The 25,523-nt window shown below is 33.1% G+C and overlaps 1 protein-coding gene across 1 annotated transcript in view; it reads right to left on the reverse strand.

The window, feature by feature from the left end:
- Positions 1 to 25,523, reverse strand: part of LOC306882589 (kinase non-catalytic C-lobe domain-containing protein 1-like) — a gene marked incomplete at its 3' end in the record, with an annotated part of 51,229 nt that overhangs the window by 15,744 nt on the left and 9,962 nt on the right. The window contains exons 4-16 of the mRNA XM_079437308.1: positions 22,719 to 22,853; positions 19,659 to 19,776; positions 16,820 to 17,412; positions 14,025 to 14,139; positions 13,100 to 13,171; positions 12,855 to 12,916; positions 12,624 to 12,782; positions 10,840 to 10,917; positions 8,909 to 8,999; positions 7,587 to 7,749; positions 6,054 to 6,589; positions 4,605 to 4,743; positions 1,536 to 1,819 (exon numbers count right to left, since the gene is read on the reverse strand). Of these exons, the coding sequence (XP_079293434.1) occupies positions 1,536 to 1,819; positions 4,605 to 4,743; positions 6,054 to 6,589; positions 7,587 to 7,749; positions 8,909 to 8,999; positions 10,840 to 10,917; positions 12,624 to 12,782; positions 12,855 to 12,916; positions 13,100 to 13,171; positions 14,025 to 14,139; positions 16,820 to 17,412; positions 19,659 to 19,776; positions 22,719 to 22,853 (2,545 nt within the window). The remainder of the gene's footprint in view (positions 1 to 1,535; positions 1,820 to 4,604; positions 4,744 to 6,053; positions 6,590 to 7,586; positions 7,750 to 8,908; positions 9,000 to 10,839; positions 10,918 to 12,623; positions 12,783 to 12,854; positions 12,917 to 13,099; positions 13,172 to 14,024; positions 14,140 to 16,819; positions 17,413 to 19,658; positions 19,777 to 22,718; positions 22,854 to 25,523) is intronic.

Below are 25,523 nucleotides of genomic sequence, written 5' to 3' on the forward strand. Positions count from 1 at the left end.
TGTCTGTCTGTCTGTCTGTCTGTCTGTCTGTCTGTCTGTCTGTCTATCTATCTATCTATCTATCTATCTATCTATCTACCAATCCGTTGGTCCGTCCATCTAAATATCTATCTATCCATTCATTAGTCAATCCGTTTATCTCTTTCTGATTATCTATGCTCACTTTCAAACTAGACATTTTGTATTGACATACTTGCCTTTTCTTTTTCCTTATTTGTTCCTTCTGGTTTTTCACAGGGACGTGTTTATGTGTGATTTACACCTGGAGTTTGCTGTAAGCGTGTGTGTTTGTTTGCACTGTGTGTGTGTGTGTGTGATGAGCAGGAGCACAAAGACCATAAAAGACTAAGGAAAACATCACTGCGAGTGTTTGGAACGAGCAGAATGGAGAGCGCTGGGCGACAGACGGGATGAAAACTACCATCATCGGCTTTGGTTTCCTGGCAGCTTCTTTCCACTCACAAGCAGCATGAGCTCTCAGTGTCTGGCAGCACCGAAAAACACTCGCTCTTTTATATTTGCTTTCAACAGTCAATCAAAGTTATAAAACCCGAAAAACATCACTAAAACAGGCCTTCATTCACCCCTAAACACTAATCTGACTATAACATCTGAACAGAGATAAATAAAACAGCACTGAATGTCCATCTGAGTAAAAAACTATATTTTAAATTCTTCTTTATTCTCTGTTGTTGCCATTTTCTTCAATGCATTAAATAAATAGTTCAGGCCAAAAAATGAAAATGTGCTGAAAATGTGTTCACTCTCAGGCCATCCGAGATCAGGATGAGTTTGTTTCTTCATCAGGTTTGTAGAAATGTGTCTCTGCATCAGTGTCTCAGCAATGGATGCTCTGCAGTGAATGGGTGCCGTCAGAATGAGAGTCCAAACAGCTGATAAAAACATCACAATAATCCACACCACTCCAGTCCATCAGTTAACATCTGGAGAAGACAAAAGATGAAACTAATCCAGCATTAAGGCATTTTTTAACTAAAATACAAGTCCATAATCCATAATAATAACGGTGTTTGATCTGTGCAGATTTCTCTCCTGATTCAGATCAGATGACTTTTTCACTAGAGGAAGAAAAAGAATGGATTATGGACTCATATTTTAGTTAAAAAATGCCTTAATGCTGGATTAGTTTCATCTTTTGTCTTCTCCAGATGTTAACTGATGGACTGGAGTGGTGTGGATTATTGTGATGTTTTTATCAGCTGTTTGGACTCTCATTCTGACGGCACCCATTCACTGCAGAGCATCCATTGCTGAGACACTGATGCAGAGACACATTTATACAAACCTGATGAACAAACAAACTCATCCTGATCTTGAATGGCCTGAGGATGAGCAGATTTTCAGCACACTTTAATTTTTGACTGATTAATCCGCATTAATTTACTGTTGACATTAACTAATAGCCAGCACAGCCTTTCCAGAAAAAGACAATGGTTTCAGAACTGAATGACAGATTTTTTTGATGAATGATTGATTAGTTATTTATTTTTTATGTTGACAGGAGGCAGTCTTACCTTTGTTGTCCTCCTCTGATGTCACTTCCTGTGTGTCTCGTCTCCAGCCCGTCTCCTCTGGGTTTTGTCCATCTGCTGTTTCTCTGTATTTAAGCTCATTTAGTTTGCAGCATTCAGGTTCTTTCTTCATCTCGTTCAGCTGGTTCTCCTGTCGATCTAAAGGCCAGAGGTTTGCATTGTGGTCAAGATGAGCCTTTTCCTCTCTGGACAAACACTGTCTAGCGCTCTGGAGCGATGCTGCTGCCCTTTCCACTGCCTTTGAGGAGGGCTGTTCATCAGAGACGCTGAGAGAGAGAGAGAGAAAAACAACACAAGCTCTGTAACACAGAACCTTACACAGCTCAAAGCATCTGAGCAAAGCCAATGAACGAATAAAAACAGCACAGCACAGCGCAAACACTCACAGAAGAGCAAATAACACAACATTGTCCAGTAAAATATTGAAACGTCTAAAGCCAGTGCAATTTTCAAGCAATTCATAAGTAGAAAACAAGCAAACAAACAAATATTATTTATAATGTTTGTTTTTTTTAATTCACCAATGGATTTAAATAAACTTCATTCTAAATATATTAAATATTTAAATTCTAAATATATTAATATACCAATCTATATTAAAAGATTGGTATAAATAAACAATCAAACCTTCTAGTAATTAAAATTAAAAAAATAAATCCTGCCAATGCATAAAAAAAACCACTTAATTCAAGACACATTGTCTTACAATTTTGCTTCTTAAGTAGATTTTTATTGAGGATGTTTAAAAAAAGCACAAAATAAATATAGATTAAGAGAATTATTGATACAGAAAGGCAGATAAAAAAACAAAAAACAATAAACCATCTTCTAACTAAATAAATAAATAAATAAAATCAGCCAAATAATGATAAAAAAACACTAAATTCAAGACACATTATCTTACACAGCTTGGCTTCTTAAGTAGATTTATCTTGCTTTAAGAACGTTGGGAAAAGCAATTTTGTCTTTGCAGTACAGACAGATTTCTATCCAAACAATAAATAAAATAAAAACGCCTACCAGAGAACTGCAGAATGGTTCCTTTATGCTTCACCAGAGCACCGTGAGTTATAGTGAGTTATAAAAACCTGTCTTTTGATCGGAGACACGCTGACGCTCCAGCTCACCTGCGCCGGCGTTTAACCCCTCGAGCCCCGAGCAGAGCGCATCTGTAACACCCCGAGCCGTGTCTCCTCACAGCTGCAGATCAGACAGCATGTGATCCGCTGTGAGAAAGACACTATTGTGTGTCTCTGGCTTCATGTGACGCTCTCGCAGCCAGAGGTGTGCGCCGTATCAGTGCCTGATCTGGAGGACTCTCGAGGACTCGGTTTCCATAGGGATCAACAGCTTTTCCTGAAATGATTCTGGGCTGATTACTGATGATGAGTGGAGTGGAAGTGGACATATGTTTGTGTCTCGAGGGTTTCTTGAGAAGGTCTCATGTGAATGAAATTCAAATTCAAAGCTACAGGCGTTTGTGCATTTCAGAAAAACAAACCTGTTCAATAATGATCAATCGATTGCCATTCATTCATTCATTCATTCATTCATTCATTCATTCATTCATTCATTCATTCATTCATTCATTCATTCATTCACTCATTCACTCAATTAATTCATGCATTTATTCATTCATTCATTCATTCACTCAATTAATTCATGCATTTATTCATTCATTCACTCATTCACTCAATTAATTCATGCATTGATTCATTCATTCATTAATTCATTCACTCAATTAATTCATGCATTTATTCATTCATTCATGCATTCACTCAATTAATTCATGCATTGATTAATTCATTCATTAATTCATTCACTCAATTAATTCATGCATTTATTCATTCATTCATGCATTCACTCAATTAATTCATGCATTTATTCATTAATTCATTAATTCATTCACTCAATTAATTCATGCATTTATTCATTCATTCATTAATTCATTCACTCAATTAATTCATGCATTTATTCATTCATTCATTCACTCAATTAATTCATGCATTTATTCATTCATTCATGCATTCACTCAATTAATTCATGCATTTATTCATTCATTCATGCATTCACTCAATTAATTCATGAATTCATTCATTCATTCATGCATCCTTTCATGCAATCATTCATTCATTAATTCACTCACTCACTCATTAATTAATGCATGCATGCATTCATTCATTTATTCATTCATGCATGTATTTTTATTTGTTTTGTGTCTTGCAATCTGTATCTGTATAATAAAAAATATTTTAATCTATATTTTTGTTGTTTTTTTAATATCTCTAAAAGCAAGATAAATCTACTTAAGAAGCAAAACTGTAGGATAATGTGTCTTGAATTAAGAGTTTTGTAAATTAATTGGCATATTTTATTTAGAAGACAATTTATTATTTATTTATTTTTTGCTTTGCTCTCTGTATCTGTATTACAAAAATTATTTTCTTAATCTGCATTATTCTTGTGTTTGTTTCTAAACGTTCTAAAACAAGATAAATCTACTTAAAAAGAAACAAAACTGTGTAAGAGTCACTGGCAGATTTTATTTAATTAATTGGTAATGTTTTTTTATTTATTGTTTTAATTTATTAATCTGCATCTGCTAAACTTCCTTATAACAAGATAAATCTACTTAAGAAGCAGAACTGTAGATAAGATAATATATCTTCAATTAAGTGTTTTTAATTAATTGGTTGATTTTATTTAGTTAGTGGACAGTATTATGTTTTTGCCTTGCTTTCTGAATTAACTGCAAAAATTATTAACCTATTTTTCTCATGTTTTTTTTCCTTTTATAAACACCTCTAAAACAAGATAAATCTACAGCAAAACTGTGCAAGATAATATATCTTGATTCCTCATATCATGCGTCTTGGTACACTGCAAAAAAACAACATAATAATAAAAGAAGTAGGATTTTCCTACTTGGTAGTGTTGTCTTGTCTTCCAGTAGAAATATCTAATTATTTTTAAATAAGGATCCATTTATTTGACTTGCCCAGCAGAAGGTAAAGCAGGTGGAGATCTGGGTGTATGTGTTATAATGCTCACCGTGGGCATGAATGCTGGTTGATCAGATGGTGCAGGTCACTCAGCAGCTTCTGATCCCAGTACAGATCAACAAACTTCTCCGTTATCGCTCGACAAAAGGTCTCAAACCGGAGGGTTTCTAAAGAGAAGATGTATTCTCCTGGAAACACACCACAAGTCATGAAGGAGTCCTTTAAGACTCTTCCAACAACAAAGAACTGATTAAGACTGTTAAAAAAAAAGTGGCATACTCTTACATAAACACAACAGTTATGTTTAAATGTATTTCGTTATTAATAAACAAATAAACAATTATTTACTGTAGTCAACATTTGAAGCGGATCAAAAAAGTTAATCAAAGTTGTCCTAAGACAAGAACGCATTTCGGTTTTAGGTTAACTTTGATGAAAGGGTTTGATCCACTTCAAATGTTGACTAGTGTGTTTATTACGCCCCTGGACTTAAGGATGAGCTGGGCTTTTCTTTTGTGTGTGTGTGTGTGTTTTAAACAAGGTAAAGCAAATTAAACTAAACTTAAAAAAATAAATAATCAAATGTAAAATACAAAAATATATATAAAAAAAAATACAATAATTACAGTAATTTTACAAAAATAAATTTGAATAAAATAAAAAATTAAAAAGAATACAATAAAAATGCAAAAGTTTTTAAAAATATAAACAATTATAAATTAAAATAATGCTTAAAAATAATCAAATGTAAAAAATATAAAAAATAATAAATGTTAACGTGTATAATGAAATATGTAAAATAATATAACTAAATAAAATACAATTATTAAAATGTAAAATTTGTAAAACAAAATAATTATAAAAATAATTAAATGTAATAAATTTAAATATAAAACGTAAAAATTTATTAAATGAGAATAAAATGTAAAATAAAATAGGTAAAAATGATACAACTAAAAATTAAAATAATAAAATCTAAAACCAAATAAATGTAAACATTAAAATAAAATGTATAAAAGTATAAGTAAAATATGAAGAAAAACACGGCAAAATAAAATCGGCTAAAAACACATATTTTCCATCTTTATTTGACACTCTCTATTCTAATTCTATTCTTCAAAAAAAGGCTTATTTTCTTAAAAAAAATTAAATAAATAAAACTAACACTAGCTTCTCTAATCTTTTTGTATTCTATCTATTTGTTTTCTTTTATTTTATTATACAATTAACAAAAGCAAAAAAGGCCTCTAACACTAGATTGCTCTGTTCTTTTTATATTCTCTCTCTTTTCTTTTTATTATATAGTTAATAAAACCAACCTTGCTATGTTTACTGCTAACTGAGACTGGTCATAGTTCTTGCATATCGTTGCTCTTTTGTTGATTTTGATTGTTTCCATTGTCCTCAGTTGTAAGTCACTTTGGATAAAAGTGTCTGCTAAATAACTAAATGTAACTGTAAACGTAAAAAAGGTAAAAAAAGCTAAATAAATGTTTACCCATAGCCAGATCTTGGACTCCATTCTCCAGGTCGGCATCAAAAGCGAAGTCTTCTCTGAGCAGCTCGATGATGTGCAGCAGACGCCAGCGTTTCATGCAGTGATGCACAGCGTTGGGCTGAGCTCTTATATCTGTCCCCGAGGCTCTGTGGGTCACACACACGCTTTCATTCCTCACACTGCCAGCAGAAGCTTTCAGGGGTTCTGTGCTGAAGTCATCCGCGCCTGTGATTGGCTGAAGCACTGCGATCTGAACAGGAAGTAGGGTCAGACTTCCTGTCTGCAGGTCTTGCTGTAGCAGGAAGTTGTCACAAATCCCATTAGCACAGGACAAGACAGGGAAGTGTGGCCGGCCGTCTGTTTCTTGATTGGTTATTTGGGGAGTCACCGGAGTCTTACAGCTGGAGGATGATGAATAACCCACGGAGAAAACACCGGCCGTCCCATCATCCTCAGCGGCGCTCTCTTCCTGTTCATCTGGCTCTCGCAGGATCCCTTCATCTGTGATGTCCTCAACAGAGAGTCCACTGGCAATCCTGGAAAATAGTTCAAACAAGAACATTAGGACTTAAACCTGAGTTCAGTTTTAAAGTCAACTTTAGGGGTTCAGACCAGAGTTACTGTAAACTATAAATATTTTACTATTTTAGATCGGTCCAGTTCCAGTTAAAGTCAAAGTACTTACATTTCTAATAGGAACAAAGCAGTTAATTTATGACAAAAATCGTACAAAATAAATTCATTAATTAAAAAAGTAAAAATAATAAAACAACAAAATAGAAATTTATTTTATTTAATTTTTTTTCAAAAAGTTACAAATAAAATGTAAAATAAAACTATGTAAAAAATCTAATCAAATCAAATAATAATAAAAATGGTGTGTCAATAGACTGTCCTCTGACAATGCTTAAATATATTTAAAACAAGAACATTAACCTAAACCTGAGATATAAAGTCAACTTTAGGGATCAAAGTTAATGTCATTAAGTAAAACAAAGTATTAAAAGATTTTTGTTAAAATAAAATAAAATTAATTTATTAGATGAAAAACTTATTTCATTTTAGCAAGGCAACATTTCTTATTTTCGTTTAGTTTAAGTTGAAGCACTAAAATTATGAACTGGAAATGAAATAAATAAAAACTGACATCATAATAAATTAAACAAATTTTAAAAAAGCAATACAAAAAAACACATAAAATAGCTAAAATGTAACTAAATTTAGAATTAAAACTAAAAGTATAAAAATACTGATAAAAAATATTAATTCAAATTATAATAGTAAATGAATAATCCTAAAATAACCCTGGTCAAGATAGATAATATTGGACTTTATAAAATATGATCTCCCTTGACAACACACTAAAACCTCAATCAGAATTTGATCATCCAGGTTAAAAGTGGTCCCAAACTAACAGCATTCACCGTCATTAATCAGCATATTGTGAGCACAAGTAGCTGATTCAGTAATTCACTGATGACTCAATCTCATGCTAAACAATGATGCATTCTGGGAGTGTGTTTGCAGACCTACAGCTCGGACTGCGGGTGATGAGTCAGTATGATGGGGCTGAAGTGTGTGGCAGGAGAGGTGAAGGCCTCGGGCAGTCTGACGCTGCTGGAGGATTCTGGGTAATGATGAGGAACTGGACCAGCTACAGGCTCCAACCGGCCCTCGCTGGCCAATGGGACAAAACCTGAGAGAAAGACAACACAAACAAACACACCTGCAGATTAACACCCAACACATGAGAAGGAATCATCAGAATCAGAATATATAATAATATGTACAGAATAAGAATAATATACAGCCCACATACAGTTATTACACAACAGGGTGGACCTCATGAAAGACGTGTGCAGATCACATTTCACCCTCAAATAAGAACTTATATTTTATATAATGAAAATGACATTATTTGAATGGTAAACGCACATTTCCCCTCAAAAAACAAACAAACAAAAAAACCTCATAACGCTAATCTAGCCAGATGTTTTACTTTTGAGTATAAACATTAGACAGTATGTACATACATACATATAAATACACACACACACACACACACACACACACACACACACGTATATATATAATTTGTGTGAAAATATGTGGCCTACTCTTACATAAACATTACAATTATTTAGTTCTTTAGTTTATTTCTCTTAGAGACAGCTCTCTGTGAATCTATACTGAAAAATATCTCTATAATGCTCTAAAGCTCCATAATGAAACAAATCTGTGGTTTTGACAAAAATCATAGAATTAACATTTGAGTTGGGGGTGTTTTTTTTTTTTTTTTTTAAACATGGGAAAGTAAAATAAAAATAAATAAGTAAAAAACAAATATAAAAATAAGATAATATAAGAAAAAGAATTACAATAAAAATATTTAAAATAATACAATACAATAAACTAAAAATTAAATGTAATGTAAAAAAAAAGTAAACCAATATTTCATAAATTAAAATAATACTTAATATAAACATAAAAAATAAGAAATGTAAAATATGCAAAAACATAAAACTAAATAAAATGAAATGTAAAAAAATACACATAAAAATTTAAATGTATTAAAATAATAAAATGGAAAATAAAATTTGTAAAACAAAATAATATTTTACACAAACACACATATATATATATATAATTTTACAGTAAATAAGTGAGTAAAAATAGCTTAATTCATGAAAATAATAATAATAATTTAACAATAGGCTTTCTTCATGAACAAAATGATTTCTTTCTTCTTTCTTTTGATTTTAGGGTGAAATATGACCTGACAATATTCTGAGAGTTGTGAGTTTAATCTATTTAATCTGACATGTTAAAAATGCAAATGGAAGAATGACTCGCACCTGTCTTAACTTCTCCCAAGTGTGGGTCAGATGGGTTTTCAGCACACTCAGGAGAAGATGATTCCTCTGTATCTCTATTCCCATCGAATGCCTTCAATGAAACCAGGTTTATTATGAGAAACTAGTTGACTGAAGTTCAAGCATTAAGACAGGAAAGAGTTACAGAAGAGTTTGGACTGACTGCTGTTACGCTGATGCGAGTAGATGGGATTTATTCTTCATTTGTTTCTATTTTTATTTTGTCTAAAGCATTTTATTAGAAACCTCTGAGGCAAAGTTGATGCTTTAGGCAAGACATTGTGTTTTTCATGCACTGGTGAATTTTCAGATTTTGGGTTATTTGGCTTTTTTCAGACTAGTAGACAGAAAACATGCAAAATGCATTTTTAAAGTGTTTATTTTATTGCACTTTAGATTTCAATTAGGCCTACAATACATAAAGGCCGTTCGGTAACACTTTACTTTAAGGTGTCCATAATACAGAGTAATTACATAGTTAAGTACTTAGTAGTAGCTGTTGTACTTACATGAAACAAAATGTACTTATGTAACTAATTATGTAGATGTAATAGGCAGCTACTGTTATTGTAACCGACCGAGTCTACTTGTACACTTAAGTACAATCTTGATACACTTTTAAGTAGCTTATGTTTGTGTAATATTATGTAATTAGAAAGGTATGACATGTATTTTAGCTGTGGGTTAAATCAAACTAAGGTGCAGCTGGATAAGATACACATGAAGTACACTTAAGTACAATCTAGATACACTTTATTTTAAGTAGCTTATGTCTGTGTACTTACATTTATAATTACGTCATATAAAGTCTGCAACACATATGTAACAATCTTTTGGTTAACTGTAATTACAGGCTGTTCCATAGCTTAGTTACATGCTAAGTACATTTGTTTCATGTAAGTACAATGGCTACTAAGTACTTAATTAGGTAATTAGTCTTTATTATGACACCTTAAAATAAAGTGTTACTGGCCGTTCTCTCAAAATGAGTTTTCTCTCCACTTCAGTTACACTTACATCAAATCTTAGAGTTTTATTCTTATCTATATTCTGAATATTTATAGAGGGATTTGTTCATATGTCATTAAACTGCTTTATTATTTCAGGTTACGTCTGTAAATATGTTTAAATAGTTTCTTTATCTACTTCAGTAACGCTTAAAGTTACCAAACTTTACAGTGTTATTCCTATATATATATATATATATATATATATATATATATATATATATATATATATATATATATATATATATATATATATATTCTGAAGGTTTTTTTTTTTAATAGAAATCCGAAATCCCATTTATAAAAGCCTTTAACTTTAATGTCAACAAAATCAAACAAGAATTTTAAACTGGAATGTTAAGATTTAGGTTTTGGAAATGTACGCAAGTTAACGCATATTTAATTATTCAGTGCCTCATTCACATATTTAAACATAACATTTGAGAAAACTTGTAATATAAAAAAAGTTTGCAATTCTTAAATGCAAGCAATCAACTGGAGAAGTATGGTGACAAATATTAGTTATATTTTTCCTATTCACCTGTGCCGTCTTGCCTTAAACACAACCACTGAGCAATAACATTCCTGTGGGAACTCATGAAAAAATCTTGGATATTAGGAAACCGGAGTCAAAACAATGTATAGCAGATGTGCAAATAGGACAGAGGATGGTTCGGTGCCTACAGGGACGCCTGTTTGCCGCTGATATCTCTGGATTGGCATGTTTAATGCAGCAGAAGGAGGGACAGATTCAGCCAGAGATGATATTTCTGAGACAGCTGGAGGCGGGTGAAACACACAAATAGAAGAGACTAAATAAAACCGAAAAGACAAGATCACAGGACTGATGAAACCCTGCCCCGCGTGACTCCATCAGATCCGTATGAACGAGGTGTGACGCTTCACCTGCTGAACTCGGCTGATGATCTGCGTCCACACGCTCTCGGCATTCGTTCCCTGGCGGGAGAGGTAGTCACAGCAAGACTGAAATATAACAGCCGACATAAAGCACATTAGCATAGAGAAACAGCCTGGATGCATATGTTACAAGACAAAACAGAGACTGTGTTTGGATGAAAAAACAGAAATGCATTCAATGCGAAAGCTGCATATTTCTCTAATTTAATTTAAACGAATCACTCTAAACTTAAGGTTTTGTTTTCAATTATTCAATCTGTTACTAATCCTTCCGTTAACACTTTGCCTGTTGCTCTCTGTGAAAGCTTCTTGAGATATTTCAGTGACAAAATGACTAACTTCAGACTTAGCGTCTGCCACACTTTATCTTTAACTGTCTCTCCAAGATGCTTGTGTACCTATCAGTCTACTGGAATTGAAGGAGGTGATTGGCAAGCTTAAACCTTCATTCTGTTCAAGCGATATCATTCACCTGAGATTTTTAAAATTAATTATCAATTCGATTGGGCCAGGTTTGGTGTCTCTTATCAATAAGTCTCTCCAAACTGTCTCTGTTCCAGCCAGTATTAAAGTCACTACGGTCACTCCTCTGCTCAAGAAGCCTTCACTGGACTCCTCTGTCCTAAAATGTTTTCGGCCAATTTCTGTCTTACCTTTCATTTCAAAGGTTTTGTAGAAAATTGTGCTGAATCAACTTCAACGTTTTCTGTCAAGTAATTGTATTTATGAGGTTTTTCAGTCTGGTTTTAAGTCTGCTCACAGCACTGAGTCCACCCTGTTGAAAGTGTTAAATTATATTTACCTCTCTGCTGATTCCAGAGACTCTGTGGTTCTTATTCTTCTAGATTTATCGGCCGCTTTTGATACGGTAGACCACTCCTCACTATTATCTAGACTGGAGTCTCGGGTAGGTCTAAAAGCTAACGTCCTGAAATGGTTTCAGTCATACCAGTCTGACAGAAAGTTTTTTCCTCAAGGCTCTATTTTAGCTCCTTTTCTATTTTCTCTCTAAATGCTATCTCTGGGCTCTATTCTACGTAAACATGGCATGTCTTTTCATTTCTACGCAGATGATACTCAGAGCTATTTACCAATCAAAATAAACAATTCCACTGCGATTACATCTCTTCTGCAATGTCTAGAGGAGGTTAAATCGTGGCTAGCCCAAAATGTCCTCTTCCTAAATGAAGACAAGGCCGAGGTAATTGTTTTCGTCCCAATGAGATGAACTCTCAGTGTATAAGCCCTGAGTTAGAAAGTTTATCCGTTTTTAGATCCTCCTAGGAGTTCTTGTTGACCAGCATTTAAAATTTGATAAACATATCTCTTCTGTTATCGGATCCAGTTTTTATTAGCTTTGCTTACAGTCCAAAATTAAATATTTGCTCACTCCTAAAACTCTAGAAATGGCTGTTCACGGTATATCAAAGTGTCAAATTGCACGTCTTCAGGTTGTTCAGAATGCTGCGGCCAGACTTCTTTTAAAGTGTCCTAAACATGAACACATCACCCCAGTTCTTAAATCCTTACACTGGTTGCCGGTTTGTCAGAGAATAGACTTCTTTGTATATAAATCCCTACACAACCTAGCCCCTGTCTACCTCTCTGAACTTCATCTCTACACTCTGTCCAGACGAGTTTTATTACTGTTTTATTTTTTGTTATAATAAATATAAAACTCTTATATAATCTTATCCCATATTTTGGAGTGAAATATTACTTTAAGCATGACTGCACATTTTTTAAAGACTAAATAAATCATTCTCAAGTACCTTTTTCGCCATTTCAATAGAAGGTCTTTCGATTGGAGTTCTTTTGGCCATCTCAAGCAGAAGTCTCTTGAGTTTTCTCGGCATGGCCAGCTTTTGATTAGGAGACAAATGAAATTTGGCTGTAGCCCAGAGAACAGCTGCTACCCCATACACACACGCCTAGAGACGAGCAAAAACACACTGTAAACCACATTCGTTTAAACAGACGACATCTACTAGACAGCAACAAACCTTTTCCGTCACAATTCCATGTTCTTGAAACTCAGGAGCCAGAAAAAATGCATCACAGGAGGCTGAGAAGACAACAGGAACAGAATTAATGAACTAATAACAATTATAATAACTGCATTCACTTAAGAACATGCAAGTGTTGAGTTATTCTACATGTAAAGTTGCTGTGTGTTGCATCTAATACTGACTCTTCGTTGGCAGCTGTTGAGCTGTGATGGTAATGAGATGTTCTGTAGTTCCTTTACCTGAGTTTTTAGGTCTCAGAAACAGCATCTCTCCTTCACAGCCCACATACACAGAGTCCAGACACAGGTAGTCTAATGTAATATAGAGCACAGTTATGCTTCTCAAACAGGAGCCACTAGAGATCACATAAACATGGAGCAAACGGTTGCTAAATAAATACCAGTCTTAGTTTGTGTTAAATGGAGATGGTTTGTAACACTCTCTAACTGTCTGAATGTGCATAGTTGGCAAATAACATTCAACATTTTAGGTTAAAGTTTATAGGGATGTCAAGTCACTTTAAAAAAAACTAATCAGCATATTAGAATGATTTCTGAAGGATCTGAAGGACACTGAAGACTGGAGCAATGATGCTGAACATTCAGTTTTGAAATAAATAGCATTTTAACAGATTCACACAAACAGTTCATTTTAAATTGTGATAATATTTCACAATTTTTACTGTATTTTTGATCAAATAAATGCAGCCTTGGTGAGCAGAAGAGGCTCACCATTCTTTCAAAAATCTCAATTATTCCAGTTTATATTAATGCATTGTTTTGTATATTATTTTCATAGTGCTGAATGTAAAGTATATATGTTGTTCCAAACATATATGAATTCCTTCCTTCTGTGGAACATTAAATGCAATATTTTGAAGAATGTTGGTAATCAAACAGTTGCTGGTCCTCACTCACTCCCATAGTATGGAAAAACAAATACTATGGAAGTCAATGGCTACCGGCAACTGTTTGCTTACCAACATTCTTCAAAATATTTTCTTTAATGTTCCACAGAAGATAGAAACTCATACAGGTTTGAAACAACTTAAGTGTGTGTAAATGATGACAATTTTCATTTTTGGGTGAATTATATACTAAAGTTATTATGGACATAATACCTAAATAAAGACAAAGCAAAGTATCTTTGATGTACCCGACTGACCTGGGAGGTCGATATATGTCTGCAGCGTGGAGAGACACGTGTAGCATAAAGCCCAAAGCTCATTCACCGAGAACGGCTGACCCGAGCACGAGAGCAGCTCCCGCAAAGAGATCCACTGAGTAAAACAAAACATATTCATTCATTTTACATCAACATATTGAACTAATACATACTTTCCCCCAGTACATTAAGACAACTGTTTTGTTATCTGATTTAAAAATGCAAATGGGGCATTATCTTATTAAATATGTATTAATTTGCATACATTTCCAGAACAGAAACTGGAGAAAGAAACTTATTTTGAGAAAACAGCCTTTAAAGATATAATAATGAAATCAGGGGAATGTTATACGAACAGACACCTTCAGAATATAGACAGGAAGGTTTGGTGTGTGGAAGTACTACTGAAGTGGAGAAAAAACTCACGGTGTTTAAAGAAATGCATTAAAACTGAAATCTACAGATGCAAATTGATAAAGTGCAATAAAATAAACACTTAAATGTGTATTTTGGATGTTTTCTTTCACTAGTCTGAAAGATATGGAAGTGGATTTCTGCCATAGAATAAAAAAAATAAGCAATTGTAACTTTTTATCTCTCAATTTTATTTCTTTGATTTCAGAGTTTACATCTTGCAATTCTGTTTTTTAGTTCCCATCATGGAATAAAAAAAACAAAAAAGAAGAGATTTGGGACTTTTTTTTCTCACAATTTCTTCTCAGAATTCAGGGTTTATATCCCACAATTCTGACTTTATATCTCGTAATTGCAAGTATTTCATAATTCAGACCTTTCTTCTCAGGAATATGAGAAAAAAATAAAACGGTGAGAAACTCAGAATTGCAAGAAAATAATTCAAATTGTGAGATAAAAAGTCCCAATTACTTTTTAAAAACTTTGCATTCCATGACAGAAACAAGCTTCAACACAAAGGCGGCATGTTATGAAAGCAAAATAAAAAGCAAAAACAGTGTCTCGCCTTAAATGACCAAAAACATCATATTTTGGCTGCTTTGCATCATCAAATGAACAAAAAAGTCATATTTTGGCTGTTTTGCATCATCAAACGCACCTGATTGTGATATTCCTCATTCAGGCACAACACAGTAAAAATTGACCAGTGCACGAAAAAACAATTGCTTCACCTAAAGTGTCTTGCCTTAAATGAAGGAAAAACTCTTCTTCTGGCTGTTTTTCATCTTCAAACGCATAGGGATGCACCGATACCACTTTTTCCAGTACTCGCCCGATACCGATACTTTTATTTTTGGTTCTTGCCGATACCGAGTACCGATACTGATATTTTCATTGCATTTGTACATTTTTCAAATATTGGGTACAGAAACAAAGAGTGTATGTATAATGTTAATTGGTTAACTTCATTTATCAAATAAATACAGTCAAACCAAAATTTACTCAAACACCTTTAAAATTTCTCACATCATCACGGTTGTTACGTTGTTGTGCAGAGGAAGACAATCAATGACAATATTTACACAACTATCAACACTCTGTCGGGCCACCCTTAGCCTTAATGAGCCTGTAGTCTCCTGGGCGTGCTGCAAACCAGCTTCATGCAAACCTGAACTTCAGTTTTTTTCCCCAGACTCGGCCTGAACAAATTTTTGTCCCAAATTTGTATCAATTTTACTGGTAGTCCACTGTATGAAGAATTTTTAGTTATAATGTGTCACAGTTTACTTTATTTTGATTTGACTGTATAATATCTTCGGTTATTTTCACACTTAATTATGGCCATTAAAATGTATTTTACAAGTTTTTGTTACTTTCACTGTTCATTTTTTTTGCTCTATGCTACATCATCTTTAATTTAATAGCATTAGAGCTGCTCCATTGCAGCGGCTCATTACTGTAATTACGCGTTTTGCTGTAATAATGCAGGGAACCACTCGTTATAAATCTCCTAACTGTGATATTTTCAGAAATAAAAGTTGCTTTTTTCATCTGAAACGTACTGGTGCAGAATGAGAGAGACAAGTACAGAACATAGCGCATAAGCTGTTAGTTTCACTTTCACCAGAATGGCGTGTATGCTTAAGGTTGAAAATAAATGGTGGTTTATAGTGAATACCCCTATAAATTGTCATATATTTACGATTTAGTTTTAAGCCAAATGATGCTTGTGCCAAGTGAGCGAACATCAATAAAGATCATACAACAGAAGTACGCGCACGCTCTCTCTCTCTCCCTCCCTCCCTACCGTTAAGTAACTCGTGTATTGTTTTACTTACTTGTTTTTGACATATCCGACCGAACTACAAACTATCCAGTGATGTCTGTGAGAAAGGGATATTCACTCGACGAGCTCGCTCATCTGCGCCGCCCCGCGCTCAATCCACTCAGCGTGCTTTGCTTAGCCCATCAGCTCGCGCACATCAGCTATACAGGCGTCAATACTGAATGTTTAACATTAATTTCATTGCATGCATACACTTCGTAGACATCCTTAATCTCTAATAACTCCATTCTGCTGTCTGTTGTTCTGTTGTCTGTTATTTATTTGTCTGAATATGGCACTTATCACATGCTGTGTGGTATTGGCGTTTGGTATCGGGGCATTTTAACGAGTACAGGAGCGCAGTATCGGCCCGATACCAGTATCGGTATCGGTATCGGTGCATCCCTACAAACGCACCTGATTGTGAGATTCCACATTCAGGCACGACACAGTAAAAATTGACCAGTGCATGAAAAAACAATTGCTTTACCTGTAGTGTTTTGCCTTAAATTAAGAAAAAAGTCATATTTTGTCTGTTTTGCATCATCAAACGCACCTGATTGTGAGATTCCTCATTCAGGCACAACAGAGTTTTGTTAATGTGGTTGGATCTGCGCAGGTCTGTGTCTGCGTGCGTTTCTCTGTCTTCTGAGGCCGTTGGGTTTTGAGTGTCCACAGCTTCAGTTTGATCCATCTCGCATTCATCGGGTTCAGACGGTATACCCGATTCCTGGTCCTCCCTGGCTTTGGGTCGCCGCAGTCTCCCGCTCCAGCTCTCCTCCTCCGTGATCTCGGACAGGTCGGCCATCATCATGCTGATGGCTGTGTGGGACGGCGGGCTGAGCGCCGGAGGGTTGTTGGAGTCCGGGACCGAGCAGGAGCGGTTCAGGGCTCTCCTGGCTCTCCCAGGCCTCCTCTCCTGACTCCTCCTGTGCACCGGAGAACTGTTCTGAGACCTGCTGTCCGAACCTCCGGACCACGGAGAGCCGTTACAGAGCAGACCTCTGCGTCTCAGCAGCAGATCCTCACCGTCGTACGAATCGGCAGAGTAGTTTCTGATCATGCTCCGATCGCCGGTGGGATTCTCCGTGGAGTTTGATCTCCAGGCTTTGTGATCCAGAAACTGGAAACTGGATTTCTCCCATCCATCTGTGAACAAACAGAAAAGATTTGAAAATATATTTTTAAATTACTTATTATATATACTTTTAAATATATTATTCACTAATGTGAGATAATGATCACATGACATGCAGGTAAACAAATAATTTCTTAAAAATATTTTTATGATTTATTATCATGTGTCAGTTAATGGTCACATGGCATGCAAGTAAACAATTTTTTTAATTATTATATTTTGTATTATTTATTATTTTCTAATATCAGTTAAAGGTTGCATGACAAGCAGGTAAACAAATTTCATATTTCAAAAATAAATATATTTCTATTATTTTTTATATTTTTTACTTTGTATTATTCTCTGATGTCAGTTAATGGTTGAATGACATGCAAGTAAAGAAATAAAATATTTTAAATTATTTTATTATTTATTCATTTTTATTACTTATTCTCTGAAGTCAGTTAATGGTCATGCAAATAAACAAAATGTATTAAAATATATTTTTTTATTATTATTTATTATTCTCTGATGTCAGTTAATGACAAGCAGGTAAAAAAATAAATGTATTATTATGATTATTCATTATTCTCTGATGTCGGTTAACGGTCACATGGCTTGTGACCGTTAACAATTTTTTATTATTATTATTATTTATATTTATTATTATTTATAATTATCTGATGTCAGTTATATTTTTTATTATTATTTATTATATATTTTTTATTATTTATTGTTCTCCGATATCAGTTAATAGTCACATGGCAGGCAGGTAAACAAATAAAACATTCTTTTATTCATTATATTTTTATAGTGTTTTATTTAAATTGTTTTTTATAAATGTTTAAGACAAAAAAAAAGGGATTTAATTATGAGCTCACAAACCCCCTGCAGTTCCCTCACAATGCACCGCATTACACTGTGTGCATAATTATCAGGCATGTTGATATTCTGGTCATATTTTTTTCCAAGCACATTTTAATAATTCCAAACCACATCAATCTTAACAACTATTAATTTTGTATTTACTCATTTATACGTGATATATAATTGTATATGAAGGCTGAAAAAACTCCTTATATTCAGGTGGGTTATTATTAGGCATGTTTTCTTTTACAGATAATATGAGCCAAAAAAGAAGTTTAACTCGGACTGAAAAGTCAAAAATTATTAAATGCCCATGAGAAGGATGCAATACAGAAATTGCAAAGTTAAGGCATGACCATTGGTCAGCGAAATGCTCACTGGGTCAGCATGGTCAGAAAAAAACAGGTGGAGAAGAAAACGCATGTTAACAGCATAAGAATTAAGGTGAAGAATTGTGTGTAAAACCATCAGGGACCGTTTAATCTCCAACGCCACCATTTTCCAGAACTGCAACCTTCCTGGAGTCTCCAGAATTACAATGTGTCAGGTTCTCAGAGACTTTGCTTGGGTAAAAAATCCTAAAAAATTACCATCACTTAATAAGCAAAACATGCTGAAGTATTGTGAAATATATGAAGCCTGATTTTTTTAAAGGCTTTATGGACAGATAAGTTGAGAGTAACTCTTGAAGGACCAGCACCACATCCTCTGGCACCACTGCTTGAAGAGTTTATCTTCCAGAATCTGGCAGTAAGTTTTAGGAGCTCATTTTACTCAATCTCTGCAAGACAGACTTTTCAGGATAGGAGATGGACTAAAGATGAGTTCCTAAAACTTACTTACACATAATTCTTCAGCTTAAATCTTAATTCTTCTGCTGTTAATATGTAAAAGAAATCATGCCTAATAATAACCCACCTGAATATAAGGAGTTTTTCAGCCTTCAAGAACAATCACATATCACTTATAAATGATTAAATACAAAATCAATAGTAGTTATTAAGATTGATGTGGTTTGGAATTGGTAAACTGTGCTTGGAAAAACAAATATGACCAGAATATTAGTATGCCTGATAATTCTGCACACAGTGTATGTGTCACGGTGCACACAGCAGGGAGGAACGAGGAACACTCAAAATACCAGTCTTTAATGACTCCAGACAAGGCAGGGCAAGACCAGGCAAGGTAGACACAGACAGAAACACAAGGGAGTAACGAGTAGACCAGAACAAAACCTAACTGAACAGACAGGACTATAAATACATAATCATAGATAATTACTAAAACACAGCAGGACAATAATTAACTGATAATCACACTTAACAAGGACAGGAAACAAACCAAATAAGGACACATGAGGCGGGAACACAAGCCAGAGGACTGACAGCATGAGAGCGCTGTGCAATCACACCTTGCAGAGCAGCGATGGACTCGATGGACAGGACTCTTCGGCCGATGGCAGACAGTTTGCGGCAGACGGTTGTGGGCGAGACGTCGCCGAGCACAGCCTCCGCCTGAGAGAGAGCATCCTGACAAAATAAGACACAATATTGTCATTAAACAATGGGAGAAATCTGCCTCTTTATAAGTCAAATCACCCTGGTTCATATTGTACATTTTAATTATTTAATTCTCTACAGAAATGCACTGAGGTTCAGAATGGTTTCAGTAAATGTCCTTACAGTACGTTTTCATCAAGCTCTCGCCTCAAAAGATCAAGGACGGTTTGATGAATCATGATATGATTCATCCATATATGAAGAAACCGTAGTGAAAAACATTTTCATCATTTAGAGCAGATTGCAAGAGATCTGTTTTTTTATTACATTTTATTTTTGTATTTTCTCTTTTCACTTTAATTGTAGTTAAAGTTTTAGTCATTTTAGTGTGTTTTTGTCATTTTTATTATTTTCTTTTAAACATGTCTATTTAGTTTTTATGGTAACACTTTACAATAAGGTTCATTAGTTAACAACATTAGTAAACATGAACTAAGAATGACCAATACTTCTATAGCATTTATGAATCTTAATGTTAATTTCAGCATTTAATAATGCATTATTAAAATCACAAGTAGTGTTTGTTAACATTAGTTAATGCTCTGTGAACTAACATGAAAAACTGTATTTTCATTAACTAACATTAGATTAATAAATAGTGTAATAAATGCATTGTTCATTGCTTGTTCATGTTAGTCAATACATTAACTGATGTTAATAAATGACAACTTATTGTAAAGTGTTACCGTTTTTATTATTTACATTTAGTTTCTTGAATTTTAGTACTTCAAGTTAAACTAAAAAAATTAAAAAATAAATGTGAAAATGTGAAATGTTACCTTTGCAATTAGCTGGAATAAAATAAGTTAAAATTTGTATATTTTATTTTACATTTATTTTATTTTATTTCAAGCAACCTTTGTTTATTTGGTTATATTTTACCTTAATTTTATTTTAAGTAACTTTCGTATGTTTTAGCTTTAGTTATATGATAACCCTTCTGCAGGGGGTTGTAAGTTGATGAAAGCCATAATTAATTAAATCACAAATCACATAAAATTTAAACAAATTTTTTTAAATAAAAACAAATCAAAATAAAACACTTACTAAAAAACATGCAATGTTTTATTTGTTAGCATGTCATGTGAACCTGAGCGAACTTGTTAAATTGAGAGCCAAGTGCGTTAAACATTTAAGTACACTAGCTTTGAATAACCACTAGGAAGCAGTCAAGGACACTTTAATGGAGAGAGTTGAGAAACACTCAAATGTAAGTGAACCTCTCTCTTAAATCACACTGGAGAACATGATCATCAGGATGTGTTCTCATCAGAATAACATGTAATAGGCTATTATTCACATATCATTAAACAAAGATGGAAATCTGTGTCCTTTATTAAACCAAATCACCCTTAAAATGTTCATATTGTGCATTTTAATTATTTAAATCTCCACAGAAAGTCATAAGTTCAGAACGAGTTGACTTACAGTATGTTTTCATCAAGTTCTTATCAGGGTTTCAACTAAAACCATAAAAGCATTTTTGTTACTTGAAACAATATAGACATTCACTAAAATAAAATAAATAATACAAATAAAATAAATATACAAAAAAACAACTATTTACTTACTTTTTCTTATTTATTATTAAAACGTATTTTTCTTATTATTCTTTGATGTCAGTTAATGGTTGCAATACATGCAGGTAAACTAACAAAATGTGCATTATTTATTATTCTCTGAGGTCAATTTATTCAATTTTTTATAGTGTTTTATTTTAATTGTTAAAAAATATCTGACATCTGAAAGCAGTTAACAAACTAAAAATAAAATTATATGAAAAAAAAACATTTTCGTTACTTGAAATAAAATAGACAACAACTGAAAAAAAGCTTAAACTTATTCTATTTCAGCTAGTTGTCAAGGCAGCATTACTCTTTTTTAATTTAGTTTAACTAAAGCCTAAATAAAATATAATGTTGGGAAGGTTACTTTGTAAATGTAATAGGCTACAGATTACAAGTTACCCGATAGTTAACTCAATTACTAGTAAAGTAATGTAACTGATTACATTTGATTCCTTTTCTAAATTTCTAATGAAAGTTTTCTAAACTGTTAATCGTTTGAAACATTTAAAGCAGACAAGGTTATTAACCTTACATTACTCGACACTAATTACTGACAAACTTTCAGAATCCTTCAAGATTAAATAATTACATTTTAAAGCACAGCCACCACAAAATCAGACTTTAGCACCTCTTCTTACTTTGAGATCTTTCTGAGGTTAAATACAGATTTAAAATCATAGCAAGAAATAGTTTAATAGCTATAGCATAGTTATGAGAGGAAACACTGGCATCTAATAATGCCTTGGGGAAAAAACTGTTAATCTTAAAAAAATAAAGCATATATATAAACCCAATTAGGAAATAAACCAGTTATCAAATAAGCTTGTGTCTATTCTGCGCACTAAACTCCTGAAACATTGGTGTCTCATATTTTAGAGCAATTTATGAAAGAAATCAATCAAATCTGTAGGATATATTCAGATGTAACCCCCTTTGTAATTGTTAACATTTTCATAACTGTAATGACACATTATTTCTTAATTATTTATTAAATGACATAATTCCATTACATGTAGCTAGTTACTCCCCAAATACTTCAAAATAAAGGTGCTCTGAACGTTCTTCACTGCGATGCCATAGAACAACCATTTTTGGTTCCACAAAGAACCATCTCTTTATTACCTTTATATAATCTGAAGAACCTTCTTTCGCCATAAAGTACCTTTTGTGAAACAAAAAGGATCTTCAGATGTTAAAGGTTCTTTATGGAACCATTTAGACAAGCTTTATTTTTAAGAGTGTATATGTGTGTGTGTTTTGTCTCAATGCAGCTTTTTAATCAAATGGTTATGCTGTAGTAACAATGAGAAAAGCAGAAGTGTTTCCACTCAGTCTGTGATGAACCTGGAGTGGCGGTCGATCCTCAGGTTTCTCTCGCTGCATCTGCTTCAGCAAACACCTGCTCTCTTCACTCAGCTCCGCCTCCGACACAGAATCCAGCGCCGCCCAGAGGGTGGAGCCTAACGAGAACATGTGACCCTGAGACAGAGAGAGAGAGAGACTTAGAAGAAAAAAAAACACCAACTGTTTTCTTGCCAGCCTTTAAATATTTTCAGTTTGCAAACCTGCATTTGGTCCACTAGATAAAATCAGTTATGTGAAGTTTTAATGCATTATCAGTCTGATTTTGTACAATGAAAAATGCAAATGTATTTTTTTAAATTGTATTTACTAATTTAGTAAATAAAACAAAGGCTATTTTTCATCTGCAGTCCCAGGACACAATGTAACAAAGTCACCCTAGAAATGAAATACTGAAATAATGCAATGAACATGCACAAAAAAAAAAAGTATATGAAGTATAAAATTAAAACGATAAAGTTACTTAAATTATGTAATGAAGATGCAAATAAATAAATAAGTAAATAAATACGATTATGCTATAAACATGCAAAAAAAAAAAAAAAGAAAAGAAGAAAGTTTGGCCTCCATTTGAAAAAAAAAGAAATGTATATCAAATATAAAAAGTAGGTATAATATTAAAATGATCATACAAAATTATTAAAATTACAATGATTATGTAAAAATATTACATTTACATTTAGTCATTTGGCAGACGCTTTTATCCAAAGCGACTTATAATTGGGGAATACAAGAAGCGATTAATCTTGAAGAGGCAGTCAGACAGAGGAAGTGCTCGTAACACCAAGTCTCAGTCATTGTTCAAATAAGTACAAACTAGTAAGTGAAGGAGAGAAAGATAGAGGGAAAGGTGTTTTTAAAAACTTATATAAATGTAAAAAATATATAAATGATAAAAATGTATAAGACAAATTTATTAAAATTGTTATGAACATGCAAAAAATGTCTCCTCTGAAACAAAAAAAGAAGTATAAACATTAACATTAAAAAAATTATGTAATGAACGTGAATAATATTATTAAAATTATGTTATGAACATCAAAAAAAGAAAAAGACCAAACCCATCTAAAAAAAAATATTAACGAAGTATAAAATTAAAATGTGTAAATTATTAAAATTATGTAATTCAAAAAGGGCCTCCATATGAAAAAAATAAGTATATGAAGTATAAAATTTAAATTAGAAAATTATGAAAATTATGTTATGAACATGCCAAAAAGACAGAGAGAGAGAGAGAGAGAGAGAGAGAGAGAGAGAGAGACTGGCCTCCATATGAACCAACACAGTTTTTATCAGATACTGTACATTGTAAAAAAAAAAGTTGAGCAAACCTAAACGTTTAAGGCAACCAGCTTCATTTTTGAGTTTTCTCAACGTTTTGTTGTATAAACTTAAAACAACAAGTTAAGAAAACTCAAAAATCTGGTTGCCTTAAACTTTAAGTTTGCTCAACTTTTTTTGCAACAAAAACAGTGCATGTTCTTCTCATTTATCAGTTGTTTTATTGGTCAGCATGCAGCCGTCTGCTGTCCATCAAACCTGACGCCTCATTCAGTCAGCCTCCTATAATACATCAGCCTTTCCATTAAAACAAGGCCAGAAGAATCTCAAGATTACATATAGCTGATGATAGCATGCATCCGATCATCAGTATTTCAGAAAACATGATAGACTAGTGTTTCAAATAAAAGGCTGTTCATTCCCACTGAAAGAAACATGTAAGGTGTTTTCATCTCAGCAATGCAAACCACCTACAGTCATTCTGGCTTGTAGTTCTTACATGTTTAGGACTGTAAAGTGTTATGATTATATCCACATATAATATAGAAGCCAGTGGGCTGTTTGCATGTGATATTATGTCATGGAAATCTTTGTGCTGGTGTGTGTAATTATCTGGAAGTTGAGCGTTTTGGCTCAAAGATCACAGTCCTCAGGGCTTATGAATCATATAATATCATATCTGTGTATCTCAGAAAAGCCCAATCCAGATCTGACGGCTCATCACAGCATCATTCACACATATTACAGATTATATATATTTTATCATCGAATATTCTTAAAAATACATGCATTTAAAAACATGCAAGCTAAATAAATGAGAATATAAGTTTGCATATTAATGTGGCAACACAGAACGTGCAACTTGATGAACATTTTATATGTCCAATAAATAATCTCTTACAGCACGTCATAAGCGCGCAAATAACTGCTGTTTTAAAGGTCTCTGTTCTGTCGATAGAGAAAGCATGGATTCTGACCTTGTGAAACAGAGAAAAGCTAAAGAGTTCAACAAAGAATACATTTTTTTCAACTGAGAATAACATTGTTATTTTAGTATCATTAAGATATTATTATAGTTTTTTATATTTTGAATTATTTTTTATATTTTCTGTTGTGTTTTAATTTGACAGTTTTAGTTATTTTCTTGTGTATTTAATGTCTGTATAGATTTTATAAATGTTTTATTACCATTTTATTTCAATCTTTAGTACATTGTTAAACTAAATAAACGATAAACGAGCTGAAATAAAAAAAAATATTTTTATATATATATTTTATTTTATTTCAGATAATGTTTTTTTTTTTAATGGTTTTAGTTTTGTTAACTATAATAATCTTGGTTTCTAATGCAATTAACATGACAAGCAAAGAAAATGTATTTAAAGTGCCCTTAATATCACTGAGATACTATTATAGTTTATTTTAATATTTTAAATTAGTTTTTATTGTTGCATTTTGTTTTAATGTTACTTAAATGTTTAGTAATTTTGTTGTGTTTTGTCATTT

Source organism: Barbus barbus (assembly GCF_936440315.1).
Source record: "Barbus barbus genome assembly, chromosome: 16".
Classification (NCBI taxonomy): Eukaryota; Metazoa; Chordata; class Actinopteri; order Cypriniformes; family Cyprinidae; genus Barbus; species Barbus barbus.